A 26,353-nucleotide genomic window follows, 5' to 3' on the forward strand; every position below is an offset into this window, starting at 1 on the left:
AAAATCAGTTGTCACACAGTTTTCCTTGCATTATTATTAGTTTTTAAGAAAATAAAGAATGAAAGGTACATTCAGCACCAAGTATTTCATAAATGATGTCTGTAAAATAAAAATGCCAGATGCATGCAAGATTTGTTTTGAACATAAAAATGAAATGTGTCCCATACCTGAGTTTGAACAAATAAAAAAATTTAATGTTAATAAAGGGAAGATCTTATTTTACAATTCATGTCAGATACATGAAAATATTTTTAGACATATGATATGAAGTGTGTCCAATAACTGGATTTGGATAAATATAACAATTTTCATGCTGTATAGGGAATATTTTCTTGACAATTCACTTTTAAGCTTTTACTCTACATTTTTTTATGCTTCAACATTTTGTATAAGATTTTTCTTTAAAGTGCTTTTTCTTGCATTCATCCTTTTAATTTGATGTTGCTCAGACTAAACTTTGCCTATAAATAAAAAAATGCTGGTACCTTGATTGAAATATCACTCACTTGTGTGATTCTGTTTGCATATAGTCTTCTCGCAATCTTTTTATATTAATCTACTTTATTAGCATTATAGTGGAATTCATAACAAACCTGAAAGAGCCACTTATAAAGTCATTATGTATTCAGAGCATTTCTCTCAAAAATCTGAAATGTAAGCATTATATATGGTTTGCCTGCAAAGTGGCTAAAGCACCACTAAGACAATAAGAAATAGCCTTCATGGCTGGTAATGCACGTCTGGTCCTCCTCTACATTATTTTTAATTTGTGCATAATAAGGCAAGATTTTCTTTCTTCATCTTTTTGTTGTGGCCATTCCTCACAAATGCACCAGTCTGAAACTGATAAATGAATCTATGTACACACATTTAAACAACAAACATATAAGTTAAAAGCACAGGCATAATAACAGATAAAGCAAATGTCTCTGCTTGAATTCTATGCATCGTTGTTAAAAAAGTAAGTCGTTAGTCGAATTATTCAAACTATATCCCCCAAAAAGGCTGCAAATATTGTCTGTTTAAAATATTTAAACACAGATATTTCAAAATATTAATTTTGAAACTATCCTTAGGAAAGTTCACTTTAAAACCCAAATTATAATATACAATGTGTATATTCCGGTGTGTGTGTGTGAGGAAATAATTAGCATACCAAATGTAATTTTATTTTTTAAATACACTACGAAGTGAATTTGTCAACAACAATGCCCAGTGTAAAGAGTTCGAGTGCAATATGTTTATTTAAAGTGCTTGAAGGTAAAGCATGCGTTCACTTTCTGTTCCCGTGCACACAGTATGACTTACTTCTATAGTCCTACGTACCTGCTTTGTGCTTCGACTGCTGCAACGTTTTCCTCCTCCGCCGAGGATGTGCAGTCGATTGTGAGTTGATAAAAGTGGTTGAAATTGGTAAAATTGAACATTACTCATGGCAATCTTGATTGTTAATGATTTTGGATATCACAAATCCAACTAACGAAACACACCGATCACTATCCTAGCAATGACCACAGACACTTCCTGTCCTCTTGTGACGTCACAAGAGGATTTTCCTCTTGACCGTCTCGGGAAGCTATCGTGGTTACTCGGCGGAAGGACACAAGGGTCGATTTCACTGGATTTTTTCGATTCTTATAAACATCGGCAACCGAAATAATGTTAATAAGCGGTAATTAAGTGAGAAACGAATCATTTATTTCTCCTGCATTGCTGTCATGCTCTGTAATTTTAACTAAATATAGTTTTGAAACGTTTGACCGTCGCCAGAGCCTTATCACAACCCTTTAGTATCCCTTTAAATAAACTGTCTACTCTTGTTACGATGTTACGACCTCACCTTTAATGAGTATGTCATCAAAGTCATTCAAGCCTTTCCTGTCAAATGAGACTGCATGTAACACTAATGTAATGAGACTTGTAATGAGAAAAAAAATTAGGTGGGAAGTGCACACACAAACAGACACATATACATGTACACGCACTCACAGATACATGTAAAACACACCCATCCACACACACACACACACACACACACACACAACTTTCGCGGCGTGTAAAAAGTCTTATAAATAAATTGTGCCTTACTCATCATTGTACATTTTTTTTAAATGGGTGGCCTAACCAGTCGTACCATCTGCGTTTATAAAATTTGCAACCTTCGAAAAATGAAATGAAATGAAATAAAAATGGCAGCGGTAATACCCTTCCCCCACCCCACTATCACCCAAACCACAAGCACAAGCGTGTACAAGATAAGATGATTAATACAACCGATGATTAGATGATTACAGGGTGGCTACCTTTGGGGTACCTGAAGACTAATAGTTCTCTCTTTACATCTCCTGTCAGAGTGAGAGAAAGACGCTGATCACAGTGTAATCTCGGGTGGGTGTCGCGGACAAGGTCGACCCTCAGGGAGTGATAAGACTCTCGCCACAAAGTCACGTGATGTCGCTGGCACAGGCTGCGAGTATGTGCACGCACACACGTACAGGTGGTTGACAAGAACAGGCAGTGACCATGGCTAACAGACAGGTGGGCGTGCACCGTGTACATATGCACGTACGCACCCTCCTTCTTACTCTTTCTTTCATGCATATATATATATAAACTATAGAGACCATGGAGAAATAAGTACATCAAAATCGGATAACGGATCATCCAAATATAGGTGATCAGAACTTGAACTCAGCTGCAAGAATGATGCACACACACACACACAGATTTTATTTGGTTCTTTATTGCTTCATTATAGCACATCAAGGGATTAATTCTTAGTTGATTGAGTTATGAGAGGGGACATTGCTCTCTCAACTATGAGAAGCTTTGAAATAGGACTGGTGTGTTCTCTTTATGTTTTTTTTCTTGTGGAGATTGGAGAGCAAAGACATTAAAGTACAGAGACAGAGAGGGTGATAGGGTAAGGTATCCCGATCAAGTTTCATGGATACAGGTATTGAAAGCGTTGGTCGGCGCTTTTGCGTGTACCAAAGTATATCTTTAGTATGACAGCCCTTTAATTAGAGTTCTTTCAAGTCTCCATTATTTTTTGTGCGTATGAGTGTCCTTGTCAGAATAAATTTGCACATCATATTTGTGTGTGTATATATATATACTTATGTGCTCATGTGGTTGATTTCTGTTTATTTCTGTTTTTGTGTGCGGGTGTGTGTGTGTGTGTCCGAGTGAGTCTTTGTTTGCAAGCAATCGAGTGGATGAGAGTGCAATATATGTTGTTGTGTATAAGTTGGCTTACATCAATAGCTTTTAACATTAAAGAGAAGACATTCAAACGAGATAATGCCGACCTATCCATCACCTTTCAAAGCGCTCCTCATATTGTACTGAGCTGACCACGCTTTCATTGTCTACATCAGACCTGGGCAAGGGGCGGCCCGCGGGCCGGATTCGGCCCGCCCGCTGGCCCGCCGCCAGTATATATACTATATATACAGTATTGGGTACAACTGAGTTAACTATATTAGTCCGGCCCTCTAGAAGAGATCCCTGAGTGGTTACTCATACCGTATGTCATGACATGTGTTGAACTTTTAATTATTTCTATTTCATTTTGTCAGGTCTATATTTTACTTTCCAGAGACGACATCCTGGTGTTCATCGATTCTGACATACTCTAACAATTGAAATTAAATAACATATGAAACACCAAGCAGCTTTCCCAAGATTGAAAATCCTCTGATGACCCTTGGCTTGTCAAAGGAAATATGCTTTAGCACAGACTGAAATAATAATAATAATAACACGGATGAATGGTAACACCAATTACTGGTCCGTTTGTTTGGTGCTTACAACAAAAGTTACTTTACAATATAGGTGCCTCGAGTTAGGTATCAGGACTGTCAGAGGCAATTATGGACAGATGCTGAGGATCAGAGGAGTAGCGATGTAAATGGAAGAAGCATGTCAAGACTGAGCCATCAACCCAGACGAACAAGAAAAGAGTTTATCTGCAAGAATGCCTCGAAGTATCTCTCTATCTAATAATGACCTTTTCGTCGTTAGAGAGTATTTTTAGAAGTTCCTCAGCCTCTTGAGATTGCTCAACACCCGGTCCACGCGTAGGGCGGTGCCATGGTTTCACTCGGAAATGCTTGATGCATGACATCCTTGCTGTCGACAACTGGCGGTGGGATCTTTAATGAGTGCGCAACACCACGCAAAAGAGCAAACGATACAAAAAAAAAAAAAAATACTAACACACACAGAGAGAAAGAGAGAGATGTTTGAGTTAAAGCATATTTCCTTTCATCGGGATGCTGCCGTTGCGACATTCGCTGGCACCCTCACGAATGTGTCCTTGAGCTTCACAGAAGGTCGGCCACAGAAATACACATTCAGCCTGTAGGTCGACTGCAGGTCACCTCATCGTTGCCTGACAGAAGTCAGAGCAATAGTTGGAAGACTATTTTATACATGCAATACCAATGTCTGCTTATTTCCAGAACAATAAGCCTTCATAGCCCTTACATACGGATACCTTTTTGTACAATTCTTTGTTGATTAAATCAGCCAATTTTTCCTTTCTTTTTGATTCAGAATTAATTTTAATAAAATATCTTACCCTTATTAACTCAGTTCTGTTGTATTGAATTGGCTTTTTAAAAAAAAAAATTGTGTTTGCGATTTACAAACCTGGTTCTACCATCAGACCAACTCGCCATTTGCTTTATGGCGCAAGCACTAAGGGATGGTCACCAATAATTTTTAAGCGGCGAATGAAAATTGTATTTTGTACATATATCTGCTACCTTTGATCTAGAAGTTTGAAATAATGATATGTTTAAGCTTTCCTGTAATTTCCTAACTGAAAATTTCAATAATGTGTCGTGGTTTACATAAAACCAGTGATGACTGTCGCGGTTTTATCAGCGAAAACACACGCAGTAGCGCAAGACTTCCCGAGCCTTAACATGAATCCTAACGAAATGTTGATCTTCATTGTCCAGTATCAATTACTACATACTGTACCACATGTTGCAGTCTCATTCAGAATTTTACTGGCCCTGAAGGTGGAGGATGAAGTTTCCCAAAGTTCACATTTCTTTTAAAAGTATCGCCAATCAACAATGATGCAAGAAAATTTAATTGCGCTGGTCAACATATCCACTGAGCATGAATTTACAGCAAAATACATGGAAAGTGAGGTTTGTAAGCCCTGATGTTTGATGACAAAAATATAGACATTAACTGTTGAATGTCTTGTAACTGATTTAAAGTTTTGATGAGAGGTGAGGGGTTGGAGGGGAGTTACTTGTCTCTCACAATAAAGTCTACTGATGGTCCACCTTCTCACACCATCTCCTGATCACACACATTCACTCACACATTCACTCACACATGGCACAGACTCTCACAGCTGTCGGTGCCAGACGTTGTTCCCACCTGTGGGAGACTGGCACCGCAAGGAACATAAAAGCATCGGTGTGTTACTCAGTTGTCAGTACTACTCAATGCCCTTTGGCGGCTGGAAGCCAGGCAGCATGCATTTCCAGTCATCAACAAATTAAAATGATTGTTCTTTCTTATATAAGAAAGAAACTTTATGCTACTAAAGTAATAATTGCTCTTAATTAAATAAAAATTTTGAGATTAAAACTAGGGAGCTAATGTGAACATTTGAAATTAAAGTACAGTGGAACCTCGGTTAACGAACATAATCCGTTCTGGAAAGTTGTTCGTTATCCGAAATGTTCGTTATCCGAAACAGTTTTTCCCATAAGAAATAAAGGAAATCGATTTAATTGGTTCCCAGCCCCTAATGACTCGCTATGTACAACTCTGACGTCTGTGCGAGTGGCCTTGACCTGTGCATGCTGATGTTTGTGGGTGTGTATCTTGAGAATGGAAAGGGTGGATTACTTTGAATTCGGCAAGTCTTATCTTGAACGTATCATTATCTGGTATCATTAGACATTACTCCATCATTAGTTTTTTACTTGCATGGAAATCTTTCCAAAGTGAACGTACAAACAAATAACTGAAGATTTTACAGAAGATCTTTGTAAGGATGTTTTCTAAATCTTAAAAAAATAAAGTCTTTTTACGGGTAAGACCTTCCGACTCCGGTAGCCTCTGTGTTTATTTTCTTCTGTCTGTGAATATTTTTACTGTTAATGTTATTTGCGTTGCTATGATATACTTTAATGTGAAATCTGTATGAAAGACCCGTACAGTCATTCAAACATTAAACAGCGCTCCGGCTATGAAATATTTCTCAACGTGCAAGATAGACATAAATTGAACCTGCAATGCCAACAACTGTACTGAAATCATTAAATTCCACACACTACGCTATATCAACATCATTAAATGCCGCAGAGTTTTCCATGCAGCAAGAAAGCTTTGTGACTCCTTTTAAAACGAAAATAAAATCCCTCAACTAGAATTTGACAGAAGGTAAACTCTGCTCCATAACGACAGATGTTACTGGTCTCGGCCATCTTACAGACAAAGAAACCCTCCATGCTTATAATCACTTGGAAGGCAACAGGCGGTCAAAATGTGTTGCTGGGTGCACAAAAAGTATCCTCCTCCTCATCATCATCATCATGTAGAGGAGGTCACTTCTCGATTGTTCCTTCTCCCGAAAATTCAAGGGTCCCATAAAGTTTACTGAGATAGACTTCGTAAGCAGGGTTCTATCTGTATTACTTTCTTATTTTTCTTGTTGTTGGCTGTCTGAACTCTTGCTCAAAATCCAGCTATCCCAGATACATTCATATACAAAATAGTATATAAACTTCATACAGTAGTACAGCCTAAAAAAACTTGACCACTGTCTGTTGCTTCTGCCTTTTTTGTAACACTCTTGGGTAATACGACATCACATTTTCATTGAACATGTTTAGGCTCCTATTGCCTATTGCACTGTTAGGGAAAGACTTTTCTACAGACTTTTCTTTGGAGCCATGATTGAGGATTATCTTATTAAAATAAAGCACAAAAATCACTAAATAAGAAGGATGCTCACAGATAAGGAACGACCGATCGTAACTGTGTCTCGAACGCGAATGATGACATGCTGGTCGGTCACGTGTGGTTCACGTGGCTGTTCGTTATCCGAAATTTTGTTCGCTATCCGAGACAAATTTTTAACGAATGTTTTGTTCGTTATCGGAAATATTCGCTATTCGAGGCGTTCGCTAACCGAGGTTCCACTGTATATCGATATTATAAACCCGCTTTAATACGTCTTGCCTACGCTAAAGCAATATGAAGAAAACTAGGCAAAAATTTTTGGTGAGTTTTTTTTCCCTTGCCGCGACACCTCACACCCCTTTGGTCGTATTTACTTCAAAAGCAACTTGTTCAACTCTCAAGCCACGTTAGGCAAAGTTTTCTCCTGCCTCGGCTACCCCTCCCCCACCTCCACCTCCATCTTTGACGGTAACCAAGTAACGCGAGGAAAAAGACTGCACGACAACGCCCTCTAGGCTGCAGTTGTCCAAATGTGGGAGCAAGCGAGAGCATCCACACAGGCAGCAAAGGCAGTGAACTCGCCTCATCCAGTGACGTCAGGAGTCCAGGTGTCAGCAACACCAACCTCTGATATTTTCTTGCCGAACTTCTTGCCAATACTTAGGTTTCCGGCCTCACTCACTTCAGGGGGGAGACCGATGGGGAATAAATAATAAAAGGAGGTTGCGTGCACGCGCACGCACGCACACACACACGCACACGCACACAGAGAAGAACAAGGTTGAGACTGAAGCAGACGGAAAAATAAATAAATACACAAGGATGTGGGGACCAAGTGTGCATTTACTGAGATATGCACCCAGTTAACTCTTGTTGCCCAATGCGTTTTATGCTGATGAGAGGGGCGTACACGGTCTAAATCCACAGCGGTGCCAGACATACACCATAGACATTGTAGACCCTGCTAATGATGTGCTAGAAAATTATTCTGGAAAACTGTTCACACGAATAAGTGCATTTCCCACAATCACACCAACACCAAAAACTTCTAGTCCCATCTTGTTCTTACTATTCTTCTCTTTCTTTGTCTTTTTGGTGAAGTCACTCTATCATGAAGATGTTAATCTTTGGGACTAAAAATAGCGAACAAAATTTTCTGGAAAGTTTTCATTTCTTTGCAATTAATTACATGCATTTTATATGTCCGTTCGCGCCTTCCTAATTTCACGAGTAACATGAGTTCTGCTTCCATTTCAAAAATATTGTTTCAATCGCCACTTTGTACTTGCATGGCAGTCGTCGTGTCACTGGTGGCCAGTTTATGACAGTGTGTGGTGAAGTCGCGTGTACTTGCTGTTATTCGATGTCTCCTCCAACTCGCACAGTGCGGTGCAAGTGTAGCAAAGATTTATTTACATTGTCCCGAAAAGGATAAAGGAAATAGTGTTTGGATGTGTTTGAAAGATTCGCAAACCCTCGCCCCTACATCACTTGCAGTTTCCTCATCTAGGTTTCCTCTCTTCCGCCCTTGATCTTTCCTGCCTTCACTCTCATAGGTGGTGTGTGTGAGAGAGAGAGAAAGGAAAGAGAGAAAGAGAAAGGATGTTTGTGAGGGATGTGTATGCCCGCACGTGTTAAAGGGTGTGTGACGGGAAATCGTTTGACATTTCTCCTCTTATCTATATGTATACATGTGCTTATAAAAGAAATAGAATCGCCTTTTAATTAATTCTATATCCAGATAGCTTCCTGCTGTATATATTTTATTTCTAAATTCATAGTAATTGTGTGATTAATTAAGTTCTTTTAAATAAAGTACAATAATCTTGAAAGTAGCCCTGTCTCTAAATAAAACATTTAACTTCCGATCACTTTCTCTCAATCCCGTTCTCTTCCGCTCTCCGTTTATTGAAAGTTGTCAAAAGTACTTTTGAATTAATCATAATCTAAAAACTGCTGTTCTGAAAAGAAAGCTGGACCCACATTCAGGATACAGTGACCTTAGACGACCCTGTTAAGAACGAGCACTCGCCGGAGTTGTCCTACAATGACTTGAGACTGTTCCATGTACACGAGGACGCCTGGCAATCTGTTGCATCATGGTTCATCAATCTGTCATTAGTCTTCATCTGCTATCAGCGAGATAAGGAGGTGAGGTGGGAGAGGGGGATGGAGCCGTTCCTGTTCCTTTTATCGCGCGGCGAGCACCTGCACGTAGAGGGCGTCGCCTTCCGGACAGCACATCGGGGTACGTGGCTGCCGGTCCTGGGACCGCACACGGGTGGCGAACAGACGTGCACAGAGCCGTGGATCAAGGACGATCGTCCTTCCGTGGATAACTGCACGCACACCTCCACTGGGCATGTTGCCGAGGTGACTCTGACCTTTTCTAGTGAGTTCAGGTAGCTGGAGGGAGAGAACGTCAACCTCAAAATGCCAGCGTTGAGGGGAATCGGTTCTAATTTATAGTTTACCTGAATCAGCAGCTTGTGGTCGTCTTCTAGTTGCTGACACTACATAATAAACATGGCGTGTTTTTCTCTCGAATATTGTGTGGTATAACACAGCATATGGCTACAGAGCGTTAACCCTGTAAAATGTCTCGTAAAGGTGCAAGTGAAAAAAAAAAGAGTATACACAGTTAACAACCATTCATTATCTTAAACTTTAAAAAAATCTCAGATACTAAATTTTGCTGTGTGAGTGCATTTTGTGAAAACAGTTAACGGATCACGCTTAAATTTATTTATATAAAAAAAAATAGATTTCAAATGATTTGTTTGTTTTATTGTTTTGAGGGATTTAAAAAAATAAAACTGTTTGGTTTCTTGTCTGAAACCGTTTTGCTTTATCTGGCCAAGAGACTTAAACGATATTGAAATGTCAGCACTCGCTTTTTTTCTGGAGCGAATGAAGTTTTCTTTAGCGAACACTGCGCAGCTACCCATGTTCTGGAAATTTCCCCTGAACCTTGGGCGATGTGCCTTTGACTGTTTGCGGGGGATAAGGGGTAAACCTTAAGGAATACAAGGCTTTTAGTAAATAGCATTCACCGTTGATCGATGTCTGAGTTGCAAACCGGTAGATAGACACCACTTCATGTCAGTAAGACTTTGTGCAAACGTGCTCTGGTTTCGCGTAACACAAAGGATAATAGAGAAAACCGAGATCAGATCAGGAATCTTAATTATTTGGTAACCACGATGTAGATGTAAAGCTAACCGGTGGTTAAAGAGGAAGATGTGCAAGGTTTCAGGCAAAGCGATAAGAGAAGAAGAAAACAAAAAGGCAGTCTGTAAATCACAGGGGAAGGGTGTTCAACGATTTGTCAAACATTCTAAAATAAATTACCTTAACCTCTTCATTCCTCAGAAACTATACCGCTTTAGAAAAAGAGGAAAAAATCTTTGAGTCGAATCTTATACATTGGACCTAAAAACATTTTACAAAGTTTTGTCAGAGAAATGCCCTGACCCCTTACTCATCCCGGTGTGTTCATTGTGTGTACTGTGTACTGTGACTGTTTAATCAGTGGATCCTATTGTGGGATGATGATATCTATCAGTTCTGATATTGAAACGATCGAAACATTGTGACATATTTATTATTCAAAATTTAATTCAAAATGTTCCGCCACATCTTTCTAAAGTTTTAAAATCTTATACATTCATTTTTTTTTTAATCTAAACATTACATCAGACAAGAGTAGCAAATCAACAAAAGCGTGCTTTACATTCTTGATATGACCCAGTACAGTCGACGCCGTATGAGACATACTAAACAACGCGCAAAATAATAAAATAAACAAAACAAAAATTAATTCATCCCGAAGCACAAAAAAAACTATATTTCAGAATCCACTCATCGTACTGATGTGCAATATGAGTGATTTTTTTCTCGTGAAAATGCGATGTTGATAAAATTACAGCTTCATTAAGAGAAGCATGCATAATAATAACAAAACGGATGAGAACTTATGAGTGGATGAATTTATTATGATTGGATATGACGATGATGTGAGTAGGTTAAGGTTTGAATGGAATGATGAATATATCGGCTGTCCAATTTGACTTGATGTTCACAGATACTGTGTCAAATTCACAAATGGGCATTTTTCCATGATGGATGGAGATATTGACCTGTTTGAGAACACCAGTTAAAAAAAAAAAAAAAAACTAAAAAAATAAAAAAGCGCTGTACCTTGTTAACGTAAGAAAAGGACGGTAGGATTAGAATGGAAATGCGATGTGAAGGGTGTGGGGAAAGAGCAAATAGTCTCATCAGCTCTTCCCATTGCCATCATGCACTCGGTGCACTGGGATGCCAAGGATATTTTTCATCCTCCAGGGCGAAAGGTCAGGTGAGAAAAGAGCCTGAGAGAACAGCAGAAGAGAACGCTGTTGACTCCGGAACACCGCAAACCGTATTTTTCATTCTGCAGGTGGTTCATGTAGGCTTTGCAGTTAAAATGAGAAATCCTCCTTCGCCTTTCAGCTGTTGGTGCCCAAAACTGATCTTCTGACATCACAATTGTGTTGCCAACTATGTGTTAATAATTTTTCATGCATGTTTCTATTTACTTTGAAACTTTGCTATGAAACAGCCACGACCGATTAGAGAGAGAGCGCGCGTTTTGAAAACGTGTGTACCTATATATACCTGTACCAGCCATCCGAGTGGAATATGAACGTCGGTGACAATCATCTTATTTTAAGTCAAGAAAGGCAGTTGGATCGTGAGTGCTTCTGAAAGGATCCCTAACCCCCGAGTTCCTGATTAGCCCACGCCTCTAAGTGGATCTCGTCAGCAGTTGACATTAGTGTTTCCTCCTCTAAGGAATCGAGGGCAAGTAGAGAATTTTTTTTTTTAAAGCTGATGGTTACCTGTTGATAACTTCGCAGTAGTGGCGATGAAATAGGATGGTCTCTCCATGAAACGCAGTCACTGGGCAAATGTTGTGCAGTCCTCGCGTTCACCTTCAGAATTAAGCTCCGCTCTGCGAGGGGGGGTAAGCTTGAGAAGAGGGAATGTGCGAGGAAGAAGAATGCCTCTGAAGGAGACAAGTGGAAAAGGCTGAGCCACATCAAGTCGCCTCAGATGTTCGGCACGCCCCTCAAACATTTACCTTTGGTTGCAGTCCGTAGGGCGCCTTCCGTTGGAGTTGTCTCGGGTCAGAGTCTTTGAAGAACATCGCAGACGAATGGAAGTTATATCTCAAAGTTGCAGAGTTCGTAGAGTTTGTGGTCCCATGCAGTTTGAAGCATGCCTCACAGTATTTTTGTGCATTTGCCTTAGATGTTAGTCACATTGGCCAGTTTCTTTTTCTTTCACTCTCTCCAAGCGTCAGAATCACCAGCGTTCCTCACTCCTCTCACCCACTGGAATATCTTACATTCATTTACATACTACGCCTACAATATCTACGATGCTCCAAGCTTTCTTATGAACATGACACTCTTTTTTTCACCAGTTTCCTCTACCAGTGTACTTAATGGAGAAAGGGAAAGAAATGAAAAATACAGAACAGATCGAAGACTATAAAAGTATGTTCTCTTTTGTCTGGCATTTAAAATCCTGAATTTACAAAAAAAAATTAACTTTAATAAAAATAGTGGCCATCCCAAAACACATTTCGGAAACAATATTATCTACTGTCCAATTCTTTTTAACAGATTGAGAAGCCTGAAAATAACCTTGAAGCTGCTTTGGAATCTGTCCTACACAACACACTGACTTCAAATTAACAAGATACAAGTGTTTTAAGAAAACGCTTTATCCCAGAGGACAATTTGAGTCAGCTCAATATGAAAACACAAAACAGTACCATACCCTGTCAATATCTGCCGAACAGACTCATGCTTTTATTTGTACACAGTAACATGGTCGAAACAGGAAGAACCTCATTATGTTGGTCCTCCATGCAGGTACACAGAATCAGTGGCCTGATGGGTATTAGAAAATCACTAGGAATCAGAAAAGAACCAGTTTCTGGAGAACAAAGAAGCCCTCTTCTCCAATGTAATTCCCTTCTTATAACTTGCAATTTCTAATTATTTGCAAACTTTAATACTGTCTACATGACTTACCCCAGATTTGTCTGATTTTGACTTTTGTTGAATTATTTTTTTCTGTAATGTTAACATCCACTTTTTTTTTACAATATTTCTGAACAGATGTGGCTTTTTTGGCTATAATCAACTGAACTGTAAAGACTTTATCAAAGAACTAAAGCATACATGTTCCTGAAAACTACAAACATTACTGACCAAATAAAACACTATTTAAAGGTTCCAACATTGAAGTGCAACATATCTGAGGAAATATATAGACATGCAATCAAAAACACACCCATCCACCTGCTCTCATGTTGACATAGGTTAACTATTTCAATACCCATTGCACTCTGCTCATTAGGATATTATAGAAGAGGCCACTACCCAACACAGCAACACCGCACTGCATCAGGTCAAAGGTGAAATTGACTGGAAGCCAGGTTTTCGGATATTGAAACTTTAGTCACAAGATAACTTGCATGTCAATAGAACTTGGGGCTCTTTCTCATGATAAAAGTGGCCTTAATAGATTTAAAATGACAAAAAAATTTTGATATTTCAAACTTTGTTGTGAGGTTTCTATGCATCATACACCAATGAATGTGAAACGGAAGTTGTCTGTCAGTCTTTTATTTAATTCGCATGTATATCGAAGTCCAAAATCAAACTAACAGGTCAATGTCACACGAGGTTGTTCAGTAAAGTTCACAGATATATAAATTATACCTGGCGGACTCTTACTGCCCAGGACAAAATGCATTCTGTGACTGATGAAAGATGAATTAAACGACATTAATGAGCCATTATCTCACACAAATCAATAGTAAAAAGAGAAACAGATATAAATCATAGATCCTTGATAAGACTTTCTAATTCTTCTTTGGTGAACATCCGGAACAAATTCTGTGGTGTAACGGTGGCCATCTGCAACAAAAATGATAATGAACAGATATTATGGCACCAAGGCAAGGAGATTTTTATTTTGGAAGAATACACAATGATTGTTGTGGATCGCTCTTCTTTATCATTTCCCAAATATAATAAAAGTATATAAAATTTTAACCTTAACAATTAAACTCCTCCTAAGTTAAATATCAATATCTATGCTTTCTCTCACTCTCACACACATACAGAGCATGTGCACATTATAGCCATCACACCTCCACATTGGTGGCATTGAGTTTCTCTTCCATGACTTGCTTGAGAATAGTAAGGGCAGACTTGCAGGCATCCTTTAAAGTCATGGACTGCACATAAATGAAATAATGAAATATACATAAAAATATGAATTTTGTACATATCTAGCATATGAAGATCCAAAAAGTGTGCGGTTCTCTGTGACAGAAACTTATTTACATCATAAACACCAGCATAGTACCTTTGACTATACAGGTGTAAACATGGACTACACCATAAAACAGAATAGAAAAAGAGATACAGTCAAATCTCGCTACTATGCCACCTACCGGAACTGAGCAAAAGTGGCATAATAACGAGGGTTCGTAAAAAAGGCTTTATTTGCTCAAGTTACCCGTCAGTCCAAAGCTCTCAAGAATCGTCTGCTAGCACTAGCTGTCCCCTCTCATTCTCCCCCTCACCTCTTCATGCATCCTACACCCCTCCCAACCACATCCGACCTGCATCCTGTCGCTAGTCGACCCCCTCCCGCTCTCCCTCTGTCACGGGGCTGTCACCCGGCCAGCGACCACCACCCCCTATCGCCAGCCTCCACCCTCCCTGTGTACGTGCTATGTTCCATCCCACCTAAATGCCATGTCCCACACTACCATACAGTAGAATAATCGAGCACTGCGAGGAATTTCACAACTTGTGCCTTTTAACAACCACATGATAGTGGCATAGTAGCGAGAGTAGGGGGTGGCATAGTAAATTTTTTTTGCATTGAATTTATAGTCGGGACTGAGCAAAAGTGGCATAATACCGAGAGTGGCATAGTAGCGAGATTTGACTGTATATGGACAGCAGGAAACTGGGAGAGGACAGGGAAAAATAAGTGACAATGAGTAATAGATTTCTTTTCATTCAATTTGGATGAATGTCCCTTGATAATGTTGATTCTTTAAATCCAACCAAACACACAAATTAGCAGATCAAAGCCATATGAATATCTGCCAAGATCTTAACACAATCCACAAAACACTGACTTCGACTTTGATTTATAACATTATTGAAGCTATACTAATGCCAGCAAAGCTATGCTAATGTGATGTTAAATGACAAGAAAATTTCCACATTCTTTATAATAATATATCAAACACCACTGAGATATACCTAGTTGAACAGGTGATTTAAAGAAAAAGAGATATAAGGTGTGAGAGAGATTAGATGAAAATAGCTGGGAGCTATCGGAAGTGAAAGAAAAGTAGGAATAATACCTTGTGAAAGCTTTCTTGTAAAGCTTGCTGTGCACCTTCTGATCCTGATCCAATGGCCTTAGCATCATACTGGATAAAGGTGCCTGATGGATCCATGTGAAATCTGTTTAAAATTTACGGAACTATACCACTGTAAAATATTATAAAATATTGTGCAAAAATTTACTCTTAAGAAAGCGTGAATAAATATGGAAAGTTAAACACATACGAAGATTTGCACGCATATAAAGAGGACTGTATCCAAATGTATTCTGACGTACGCATGCACGAACAAAAGTATTAACCCAAAGACAATTAAAAGAATTTCTTTTTGCCTCCTAAATTTATAATAACTGCAATTAATAATGAGGAAAACTATGAAGACTAGACAACTAGCCAAGTTGTTTCCATCAATATATACTCACAACCGGGGTCCATTTTCATCAATCCCTGCTATCAGCAAAGCCACACCAAATGGTCGACTCTATACAGATCATAAAAGGCTGAAAGTAAGTATAAGCAAGCCCAACTGGTGTTCTGCCTCTTTTAAAAAAACTGAGGTACATTAAGCAAACCTCTGTGTTGGTACCTAGCTACACATGGATTTCTAGCATTTCACATAGACAATAACAGAAATAAGCCTTAGGAGAACAAGTCAAAACAAGGATGACTAAAAATATCTTGTCTTAATGTCACCACTGTATTTGAAAAGATATCTAAGACTGTTAAATCTTTAAATAGGGTTCCCAGGGACAGGGATGGTGCCAAGTAAGGACCTTATAAGGACCTTTCATGCATTCGTAAGGACCTAAGTGACAGTCATCAATGCTTAAGTTTTTCTCTTGTATGGTCGGAAAGATGTATTATTTATGAATCTGTGGTCTTCTCTATGTTCTCAAATACATGTATTTCTAGTAATAAATAATCAGAGTTAATTTTGATGCCTGTCTGCCATATTTAGATAACTTAAAAAGTGTCCTTAGCGCGCTGATAACATACACCGTTAATGTTCCAAGTTTTCTAGAAATCTAAGTAATAATAATTGCAAAACCGGAAAGCCATTCTTTGGTGTAATACAGTCAGTTCATGTCTCTCTCTCACACACACTCTAACGGGAAGAGAGAGAGAAATAGAGCTATGCACAGTAGTACTAGAAGATCAAGGTTCAAGAAAGAGTAAGTTTCTAAAGACCTTTTGAAAAAAGAGTGTTTTTTGCGAATACAGAAGGGCAATTAGTGTTGTACAGATGTGTAGACCAAACATGCAGCGAAAAATCATCAGTATTTTGCGCCAAAGTTGACCCGAAAATAAATTTGTGGTAATATTTTATCGATATAAGGACTTGTAAGGGTCACAGAGAAAATGTAAGGACCTGTGTGAGAATTTGTAAGGACCGCATGGCAAATATCAGGACTTATAAGGCCTTACGGCGAAAATTCAATATGTAAGGACTTGTAAGGACCTGGGAACCCTGTTTAAATTATCATCTGTATTTTTGTGGGGATGAAACTTCATTCAAGAATGGTTCCCACTAGTATGATTTTGTCCTGGATTTGATCCCTTCATTTTTACACATATTTGGTGTAAAAATTATAGTAAAACATGCAAACAGTTGTAGTGCATTGCTATGTACAGTTGTTGAAAAGTCTGCATGAATTCATACATGCACGTGAGAAGTTTTATAAAGTTTAAAATAAAAACCCAACAAAACAAAAGAAAACTTGTGCTTCAAAATAAACATTTTTTTGTAACTGATAAAGAGAAATCACTTGATGACATAAACATCCACTGTATTTTGGTCTATACCTAAATGCACAGTCTGACAAGGTCAAACAAAAAAATTAAATGTAAAATATTTTAGGTGTGGTTTTAATTTTTTTTTCTAAAATGATGTCATATAAAATATATAAAAGGATAACATCAAGCATTATACTGAGCCAGTGATCAAACAAGATATTACTTACCATTGCACCAGGATTTGGATCATCATCACCAAATGCTAAAGCAAGGTTAGACACAGCCTGTGTGACACTTTCCACACTGATATTCTCATTGTATGTAAACCAATGATTCTGAAAATGTAAGCATGACCTAAGAACATTATCCCATGACCTAATACTATTCCAAAAAAGGCGAAGTACTTATTTTATACCTGCTGGCTTCAGTATTTGTCCTACTAAATATTTTGGGCTCTGAAGTCTTTGTACTGTAAACAAATGCAATCAAACTGTTCTTTTTATGTCACATTTGTCTGAAGGAAAATTTATGATTAACAAAATATCTACGACAGAAGGACAAAGACTGAAAAAAAGTAAAAAAATCCGATATAAGTAGAATAACAGCTAAAACAGAAAATATTATTTCATACTTTTATGCTAATACAAATTTCTATTTCTAATCCCCCTTTCCTTTCACGTACACATAGTGGAGGTAAAGAAAAGAATAAAAAAACACTAACCTGAGCTTCAACACGTGCTTTGTCAATTAGTGTTCTTGAGTCAGCAATCAGGCCACTCATAGCACACCCTATTGATATTTTTAAAGTTTAAAAATCACTGCAAATATCTAAGACCTATTTAGCAAATAAAAGATTAATAGACTATGCAAGAGATATTTTAATCCTTAACAATATATAGTTTCTTGCTTAATTATTAAATAAATGGGGATTTTTTAAAAACTGTAAACAACTGAATGAACTGTAAAAGATTAAAATCAAAACTGAAGCCTTTTCCTGAAAACTACAAACATCACTAACAAAATAAAATGACAACATTTGAAGATGCGAATGATGAGGTGCAACACACATCAAAAATACACATATCCACCTATTTTTATTTTGGCACATTTGTAGGTTAACTATTTCAATACTATTATGCTCTTTTCCATTAGAATATTATCTGGTCAAAAACTTTAGGATTTTCTAGGTGGACAATGCTTGAGTTAAAGCTAAGTACCATGGTGACTGACGTGTATCGATAACACATCCACATAAATGATATGCACATAGGCAGAGTCCATTACACAGCCATAACCAGATTTTTTTTAAATGGTACTGACGGAATAATTTGAATATTAATTCTTGACTAAAAAAAGACTACACTACTGTTTCATTAACACTGAAAGAAAAATATAATGACAAATGAGAATTACCAATGTGCTTGTCTACTTCCATGATCTTTTCAATGCTCGAAGGCTCTATGAGAGGGGAGGTAACCCTCTTCTCCACGGCCAACACAACACCTTCGCTTGTTTGAATGCCAATCGCTGTAGACCCCAACTGCAAGAAAGTCAGAATAAGTTATTTTAGAGTGCATCTATAATGCATTTCTCATTTAAGACTATTGTTCATTGCCAATCAAAACTACACGATGAGTTTATATCTTAAGCTGCCATTAATGATAACAATTACTACTTATAAACAAGTCAATGATGAGTGGTCTGAAGTCTAAGAACTACTTACTAGAATGATTATTCTTATTGTATAACAAAATCCTCCCAGTATTGATATTTAAAAGCAAACCTTGATTGCTTCTATGGCATATTCCACTTGGAACAGGCGACCTTCTGGTGAAAATGTATTAACCCCACGATCATACTCTGAGCGTGTCAAAAACATTTTGGTAGGAAGGACTGCAAATAAAAGCATAACCATATGAAAATATTAATACAATACTATAGTAGCTATAGACTTCGAGCAAGACATTCGTTTGTTTTGTCACGACTTTATTTATTCATTTGAATAAACTGTTGTTCTCAATCATTGAAAGAACACTTTTTGCCGAGTCAAATCGTATAGTACGTAGTCCTTAGTATAACCGTTGGTCAACGAATCAAGTTTTTAATATAAAGAACAAAACAGCTTTGGTATCAACTGAAGAAAGCCTAAACATTACCGTCATAATCACAAAATCTCTTGATACTTTACTGGTCTTACTCTTAGTCTGCATTTTGACAACCACTTTTATTTTTTGCAAGTCCATGATTTTACTTTTTCACAGGCATAATAGAAGTAAAAATTGTCAACACGTTCTGTGCCATCTTAGTATATGCAATAAATTAAAAATTAATTACCATAGTAAATATCATTTATATGAAGGCTTTCATGATCATGATCAATGCAGAATGCAAATCGTCAATCATAAGTAATTTTTGGTTGTGCTTCCTAAATAGAACTTACCAAAAAATAGCTAGTCGAAAAACGGGTTAAAGATCACAGATGGGGACTTCAGCACAAACACACTTTGCAGACAGTATTGACGTTTTTACCGCTTGTTTTCCTGTACTCAGTAAAGTAGTCCGCATGACACAGCGAAGCAAGTTTACAGATGGCGGCGATGCTACTCTTCTGCAGAATATACATCTTCAATCGAATCCATATAAAATTTGAAAAAATTGATAACACAATATCAACAAAATATCCCTCACTTAATTATGATATATAAATAGTATTATTTTATATCAGTTTGCATAATAGTTGTACAAAATTCTTTAAGTTCGAATAAGGATGTAAATAGCAAGTCTAAAAGGAGAAAGTATACTAAAGGGGGAAAAAAGATTTACTTTAATGAAATATCTTTAATTCTTATTAATTTTTTAGACATACTTATGATTGGAGAGCTGTTATTTGATGCCGCTAGCATTTAAATGGCATCGAATTATATCGCAGCATTTCATTTACTGCTCGAGAATTTACAAGATGGAAGCTGCAGGGAAGGTTGGTTCGAAAGCTTAACTTCTTTTACGTTTCTATTTTGCGTCCTTTGCTTAGAAAATAAAATGCACAAATGCATGATCTTTATTGCTTATCGTTATGTTTTTGAATTACCAGTTTTCTAAGGTTTTGTGTTGTTTGAGATCTGAAGAAAAGGCCATCCGTTTTATTGCTATGACAAGTGCGCCGCAGCAGTAAATAGGCATTTGATTATTAGTCATCAGCAAATGACATTGATAATTGTGCATTATAATTTTACATTAACCTATTATATAGTAATGTAACTATAGCTTTTCTAGAATAGTTTGCCTCTTAGAAAAGAACTGCACAAACTGTAAGCCGTAAACAATAAAGTGTTAAAATCAACTCGCAAGACGAAAGTGTCTAGCTATGCTGTTTTGCTCATTTGCTGCGCTAATTATTTGTCTTGTCGACTAGTCACTAATGAATGATCTGTCACTATATTGTTTAGGATATAAGTAATATAGCATCCATATGGTGGGCGTATTAGTTTTTTGGTCGTGTAGCATAGTAAATGCAAGAAATTAACTTTAGGAGTTTGTGGATATTTTCCCCCCCAAGTGCGAGAACATAAACGTTTAAAAATATCAAGCATAGGGTGGATCCTTAGCGAGGAACTAAGCGAACTTCACATTAAAGCTTGTAAGCAAACATGAGATTTAGTAAAAGTCAGAGACATAACACTGCAGTTATTATAATGGGCATTTTATTTTTAGTGGGGAAGGGCCCCTTTAGAATCCAAGATGGAGTAACAAGCCAGTTAAGTACTAGTCGCTCATCCTGAAAGGGCATGGTGTTTGGAAAGGGAAGTTCTTTATCTATGCCACCTTTTGCCTTCACTGATAATTATGCTTTAGAATCAATAATGCTAACCACTAGTCTATGTTAATAAGGAAAAGGATAATTAGAAAGGGAAAAGTTATTCACCATTGCAGAATTTTTTATTTGTGATCTCTTTTGTATTTAAGCACTGTTTGTGTACATTTATATATGTTTTTTTATGGAAAATGAGGCACATTGTGTGACAGATAAAGACATAAGACATTATTTGCTGTGACATTGCACAAGGAGCAAGTCTTTATGATGGCTACTACTTTCTCAGATCAAGAGTTTTCTAACTTTTTTTTCTCTTTTTCTTAAATTTTAGTGCATTTCTTTCACTACAGTTCTTGCAAAGTCACTCATATACAAAAGACAGTAGAGAATTCCAAATCCTTTAGAGTTTGAAGTCTTTCACTTAAGCAAAAAATAAAGCAAACCATGCCTATAAGACTTCCTGGGCTTGTAATAGCAACATTCCACATGTCAGCAGCTCATACTTTTTGTAAATTAGTGAGACAAGTGTTTGCAAACTGACTGATATCATGGAGATTGAACTATTTAACTTTCTTTATAGAAGAGTTTAGATATATTTTGCTTGAACAAAAAGAAGACACTGTATCCATTTATTTTTAAGTTCATTCTCGTTTTGGTCGTATATATCCATTTAAGACAAATAAAATATGTACCTGTGATTATATGTGATTACACATTTAAGTACAGTTAATTTTGATTCATACAGAAAAGAGCTCTGAGTAAAAATAATAATTAGTTCTCTTTAACATCAATATTTATGATAATCTTGATGACAGCGAAATTCTGTTTGTGTGATATTTTCTTTTTCACAGGTTGTAGCAATGGGGTTTAATTTGTCTGCTTTGAAGGAGCCAAGAGGGTTCATCAAAATCATTCAGTTTGTGAGTATTTGTCAGTGCAGTCTTCTGTTATTTACTTATTTATATTTTGCATTGCCAGGACTTAATTTTAACCTGTGAAACGTTTTTCAACAGTCTAAAATTAATACATTGTACTACTGCTGTAATCGTTGGATTCAAAATAAGATATCTGATCTGATAAAAGTGAAAATACCTGCAAATAAAGAGTTCTAAAATGCAGAGTACCTGTTGTCTAGGTAGAAACCATGTTAATAAACTGTAATCAATGAGTAAACTGCTCTCTGATTCACAAGCCATTGATTGAGAAGTTTGAGGCTACCCACCACCATTTCATTCGCTGTGCATGGATTATCCCTGTAGCTGTGAAAACCCTCAATTTTGCTTTTTGTAAAAGGCCACTAGAATGATGTAGTTCTGAGTTGTGAATTGTGGTAGAAAATTGCTAGCAAAGCGATATAATGTGTGTTGCAGAGCAGTAAAATTAAACAAAATTTATGTTTTGAAAGTACATTTTCTCTTCTATGTCATGTAATGACATTAACATTATGTATTCTTAATTCTGTTTTTATTTAAAGGGAATGTTTTTCCTATACTTATTCAATCCATACTACGCATTTACCATCATGACACCCCTTCTGTAGCTGGTTGATCCAGCTGTAAATGTACTAGAATTTGCATATTTTTGTGCATCTGAGTTCATGTTGGCAAATAATATTGTTTGCTATTATTTTAAGATACTGAGGATTATGTGTCATTTACATCTGTTAGGGATTTACTTTCTCTTGCTACACTATTTCAAGCAAAGGTCACGATTTGAAAGTGAGAGGGATGTAACTCTTCCAGGCTTATTTTCTAGAAATTCCCAGTAGCCTACCTTGGCTTATGTTAGTATAGATGTATTTGTAATGAAGCAGACTGTTTCTTACAGTACATGCTTCAGCAGTGTGTTGCGTATATCATGTGGTTTGCTTTTCTTTCACTTTGACGGACTTCAGAATTTTTCTGAACAACATGAAGAGAAAAATAGAGCTAGATGTTGACCATGTAACAGAGTTTGTGCAAACATTGTCTTTTCCCTTTCATGTTAAAAAACTTTTTTTTTTTTGGATGCAGTCAGTTTTAGTTTGCGGTGCCTGTTAATGCTTTAAAGTGGTTTCTCGTGGAGTTATTTGTTACCCTCAAGGTCTTGCAATCCCAGCTGGGTTGTTAGACTCAGCAGCGGATGTTAGTTACTTGCATATAAAAAAAAATTTAAACAAAACACACCAAAAAAAAATCCCATACATGGTTCTACATCACTAGAAGGTGGATGGGTGGGGCTAACTACTTATTACATAGGTGTGTTGATCTTTTCTTTACATGATATCTATTAAACAGTTGGTGGAAGTACTGTGCTTTAAGTATCGGTTTATGTGTTATGCTGGATATATGCAACTTACAGTCTATTGTTGTGTGCTGCATTCAGCCTCCCAACTTTAGAATTGGTCTTTGGAAATTACTTTGTCTTTAGATCTAGCATGCTGAGTTGACCTTTTAATGCAGGCTTTAAAGTTGTCATTGTGCTGATAAGAAAAACCCATATTTATGGCAGTGCAAGGAGACTTCTTTATGTGATTAAAATAAAGTAGAAGATCAATACTCGCTCCAAAGAATTTGAATGTGCCCCTGTTCAACTTCCTTTTTGGCTTTTATCCCTCCATATTTTCCTTTTTTTTTTCCCCTTACAACACAGGAATGACTTTTTGTTTTTTGATTTCAAAGGTCCTCAATTTGCTTCAAAAGCGAGAGTGTTATTGTCTTTTGAAGTTTTTTTTTTTTTTTGTGTTAAAATACCAAGGAGTGATATACATGTGTGAATAAATTTCTATGGAATTGTATTTGAATTACATTACATATTTTTTTTCTAAAGAATGGAAGCTTATTCATGGGAAAAAAATCAGACAATTTGCACTTAAATAAATCATCAAAGAAATTCAGTGCTTAGTGTGCAGGAAGTGATAATCTGGCACTGATGGCAGTGAGATAAAGGATAACTTGACTTATTTGTGTACAGTTAACATATATTTTGTAGTTTAGCAATTACATTGCAGCAGCAGGAAAAGGAGCTTATGCGAATGAAGACAAGAACTGTGACACTAAGATGAGATACATTCACTTCCTTTTCACTCTTTCTCTTTTGCATTTGCATGCACTCACAGCCCAACAGTCAGCATATGAATTGCCAAAGGACATTTAGTTAGACGCGTTGTACAATATGTGACCAGGGCATTTTTTTTTTATTGATTGTGGTAACAGTACACCAAACACAGTGACATACTGGGCAGTGAGCAAGTATGTTTACACACCAGTGCATTCAGAAAGAGAGAGATGAGATATAGAGTGATGTTCTAAATAGCAAGTCTTCACCAGAAGGCCACGTGAAATAGGAGGACTGAAAAAAAGAAAAAAAAAATATGTAAGAAATGTATAATTAGATGGGCATATGCATATTCACAGAAGCATTTTTTTCCTCAAAGACACCTCCTGTCGGGGTTTTTTTTTTTTTTTGTGGCTTCCTGTTCAAAAGAAATTTGCATTGGTGCGAGCAGCCAGGGAGGAAAAAATTATTTCGAGAGGCTTTTTCAAGGAAGTTCATTGTCCAGAGAATGTAATGGAAAGCTGCCTCAGTCGAGCATACCAACTGTGTCCCGTTAGAAATATACACATACACGAGAGTAGGGAGGGGGAAGACGAGCAGAACTATAAAACTCGTGCCCGTTGGGTGGTGGAAAAGGTCGTTGCTGGTCACCTCTGACGTTCTATGCCCCCGACACACCGTTCCCCACTCTCACGGTCCTCACTCTACGTCTGGAGACCGTAAAGTTTGTCGTCTACGATGGCAAAGATTGCGTGACTTTTGTGTAATTTTTGACAAATTGATCATGCAGCCGTCCTCACCGATAGCTGGCGTTGAAGTTTGGGGGAGTTGGTTGCGGGGCAAGTGGGTGGCTGAAAAAGCATTTCACGTGATGGGCAGGTCTGAAGACGGAGGAATTGCCTGTCCGCGGAACTGCCTGACAAGAGTTTTTCTTCCACGCTGTCGAGTCGGGTTTGTTGCTTAGAACTCTACTCACGATGGCGCAGTCTCCTTTTTCTTTAAGAACGAGGCTATCGATCGAATGGAAGTTGCGGGGCGGTGTCCGGGTGGAAGAGAAGAGCGGAGTAGGGAGGAGTAAGCATATCTGAGAAATGTTGACGGAGGGAGGAGGACGAGAAATGATCTATGGGTGGGACGGCTAAGACATCATAATGGCGATGCGTGCTTAGCGTGCTTCGTCTCCTCATGGCAACATCATTTGGAGCAGAACGAGGTGGAGGTGGATACCCAGGTGAACAACAATCCGTCGCTCCGACTTGGCCCAACGCTCCGCTAGTACTTTAGCTAGATGACTGAAGCCTATCAGCAGCAGTCCTACTATTATAAGGGAATTAAGCTGACTGCTAGACGTTAGCCATTCAGCTAGTGGCAAACTGCACCAAGCTCTAGGATATGGCGAAAGTAAACCTCAATACCACACACACACAAACTGCTTGGGGGTTGATTTCTCCACTGAGGGAGAAGAGGAGAGTGGTTGCAGGACCGTCCTGATGGCAGTGATAACGCAGACTCCGTCTGTTTGTCCATCAGGCCAAGAGTCCACAAACAAACCGCAAAGCCTTAATGCGATGCACGCTGCACAGCTAGCCAGCCTCCTTTCTCTTTTAAAGTCACACCCGAGGACAAAATTAGTTTTGAAGATCTGAGGTATTATGGTGGTGACAAGACTTTTAACACATTGTTTCCAGGCGTAACATGTGTGGGTTCATCCCTTAGGCCACACCTCAATATCATGAGGCTAAAGTTCTGGCATTAGCTGTGGCTGTCAGTATTCGGCGTTTTGGTCAACCGCATGCACATTTTTTTTTTTTTATAATTCGAAATGCATCTTTTGCAAGAAACAACATGATTTTGTGTTAACTAGCCAGCAACCTTTGAGCCAAATTTGAGTGTTGTCTTGGGTTAGCCTTTAATGCGCCCACTTGGTAACCTAAACATGCCTTCCGGATGGCAAAGCCCGGTTGGTGCTGGTGAAGCAGCGTTAATTAAAATCTTCATGAAAGTTGTAATAGGTCCGGGCAGGGCAGTGGTGTAGAAACTGATCCGAGGGTCACAAAAGACCGGGTTTTCCTTCCCTCATGTATTTTTAAGTAACCCACAGCCAACGATCCCCTCCAGAAAGACTTCCGTAAAAGCTTTAGAGTTTGTTTTCTAAGATCGTTAGTGTTTGCAAGAGTTTAAACATGTGATGAGAGAGAAAGAAAGGCTGCAACACCACCTTCAGTTCAGTCGAATAGAAGGCAGCTGAATTCCTTTAAGACAAACGGTCTTTATCCAGAGTTCTTTGCAGTATAGAATAGTTTTAAATCAGGGTTTGGAAAAGTACGGCCCTCAGACTCTTTGAACCGGCGCGTCTGCCAAATTGAGGAGGACATTAAAACATTTTTTTTTTATTCAGT

At 37.8% G+C, this 26,353-nt stretch overlaps 2 protein-coding genes and 1 long non-coding RNA gene across 3 annotated transcripts in view; 1 reads left to right on the top strand and 2 right to left on the bottom strand.

Moving 5' to 3' along the window:
* Window positions 1-718: 718 nt before the first annotated feature.
* LOC112571445 lies at window positions 719-1,526 on the bottom strand. Its single transcript, XR_003100826.1, has 2 exons — window positions 1,327-1,526; window positions 719-843 (listed from the first exon to the last, which is right to left on the bottom strand). It is a non-coding gene; the product is annotated as an uncharacterized LOC112571445 (long non-coding RNA).
* Window positions 1,527-13,609: 12,083 nt separating this feature from the next.
* Window positions 13,610-19,719, bottom strand: LOC112571442 (proteasome subunit alpha type-5-like). The gene is made up of 9 exons (XM_025250420.1): window positions 19,548-19,719; window positions 18,891-19,000; window positions 18,521-18,647; window positions 17,829-17,896; window positions 17,335-17,442; window positions 15,796-15,854; window positions 15,392-15,494; window positions 14,156-14,242; window positions 13,610-13,919 (listed from the first exon to the last, which is right to left on the bottom strand). The coding sequence occupies exons 2-9, from the start codon at window positions 18,984-18,986 to the stop codon at window positions 13,842-13,844; spliced, it is 726 nt and encodes a 241-aa protein (XP_025106205.1). The 5' UTR covers window positions 18,987-19,000; window positions 19,548-19,719; the 3' UTR covers window positions 13,610-13,841.
* Window positions 19,720-20,029: 310 nt separating this feature from the next.
* Window positions 20,030-26,353, top strand: part of LOC112571443 (synaptoporin-like) — a 64,078-nt gene continuing 57,754 nt past the window's right edge. The window contains 2 exon segments of the mRNA XM_025250421.1: window positions 20,030-20,084; window positions 21,770-21,838. The gene's annotated coding sequence lies outside the window, so the exon portion shown is untranslated.

This window comes from Pomacea canaliculata, linkage group LG9, assembly GCF_003073045.1.
Source record: "Pomacea canaliculata isolate SZHN2017 linkage group LG9, ASM307304v1, whole genome shotgun sequence".
In the NCBI taxonomy this organism is placed as follows: Eukaryota; Metazoa; Mollusca; class Gastropoda; order Architaenioglossa; family Ampullariidae; genus Pomacea; species Pomacea canaliculata.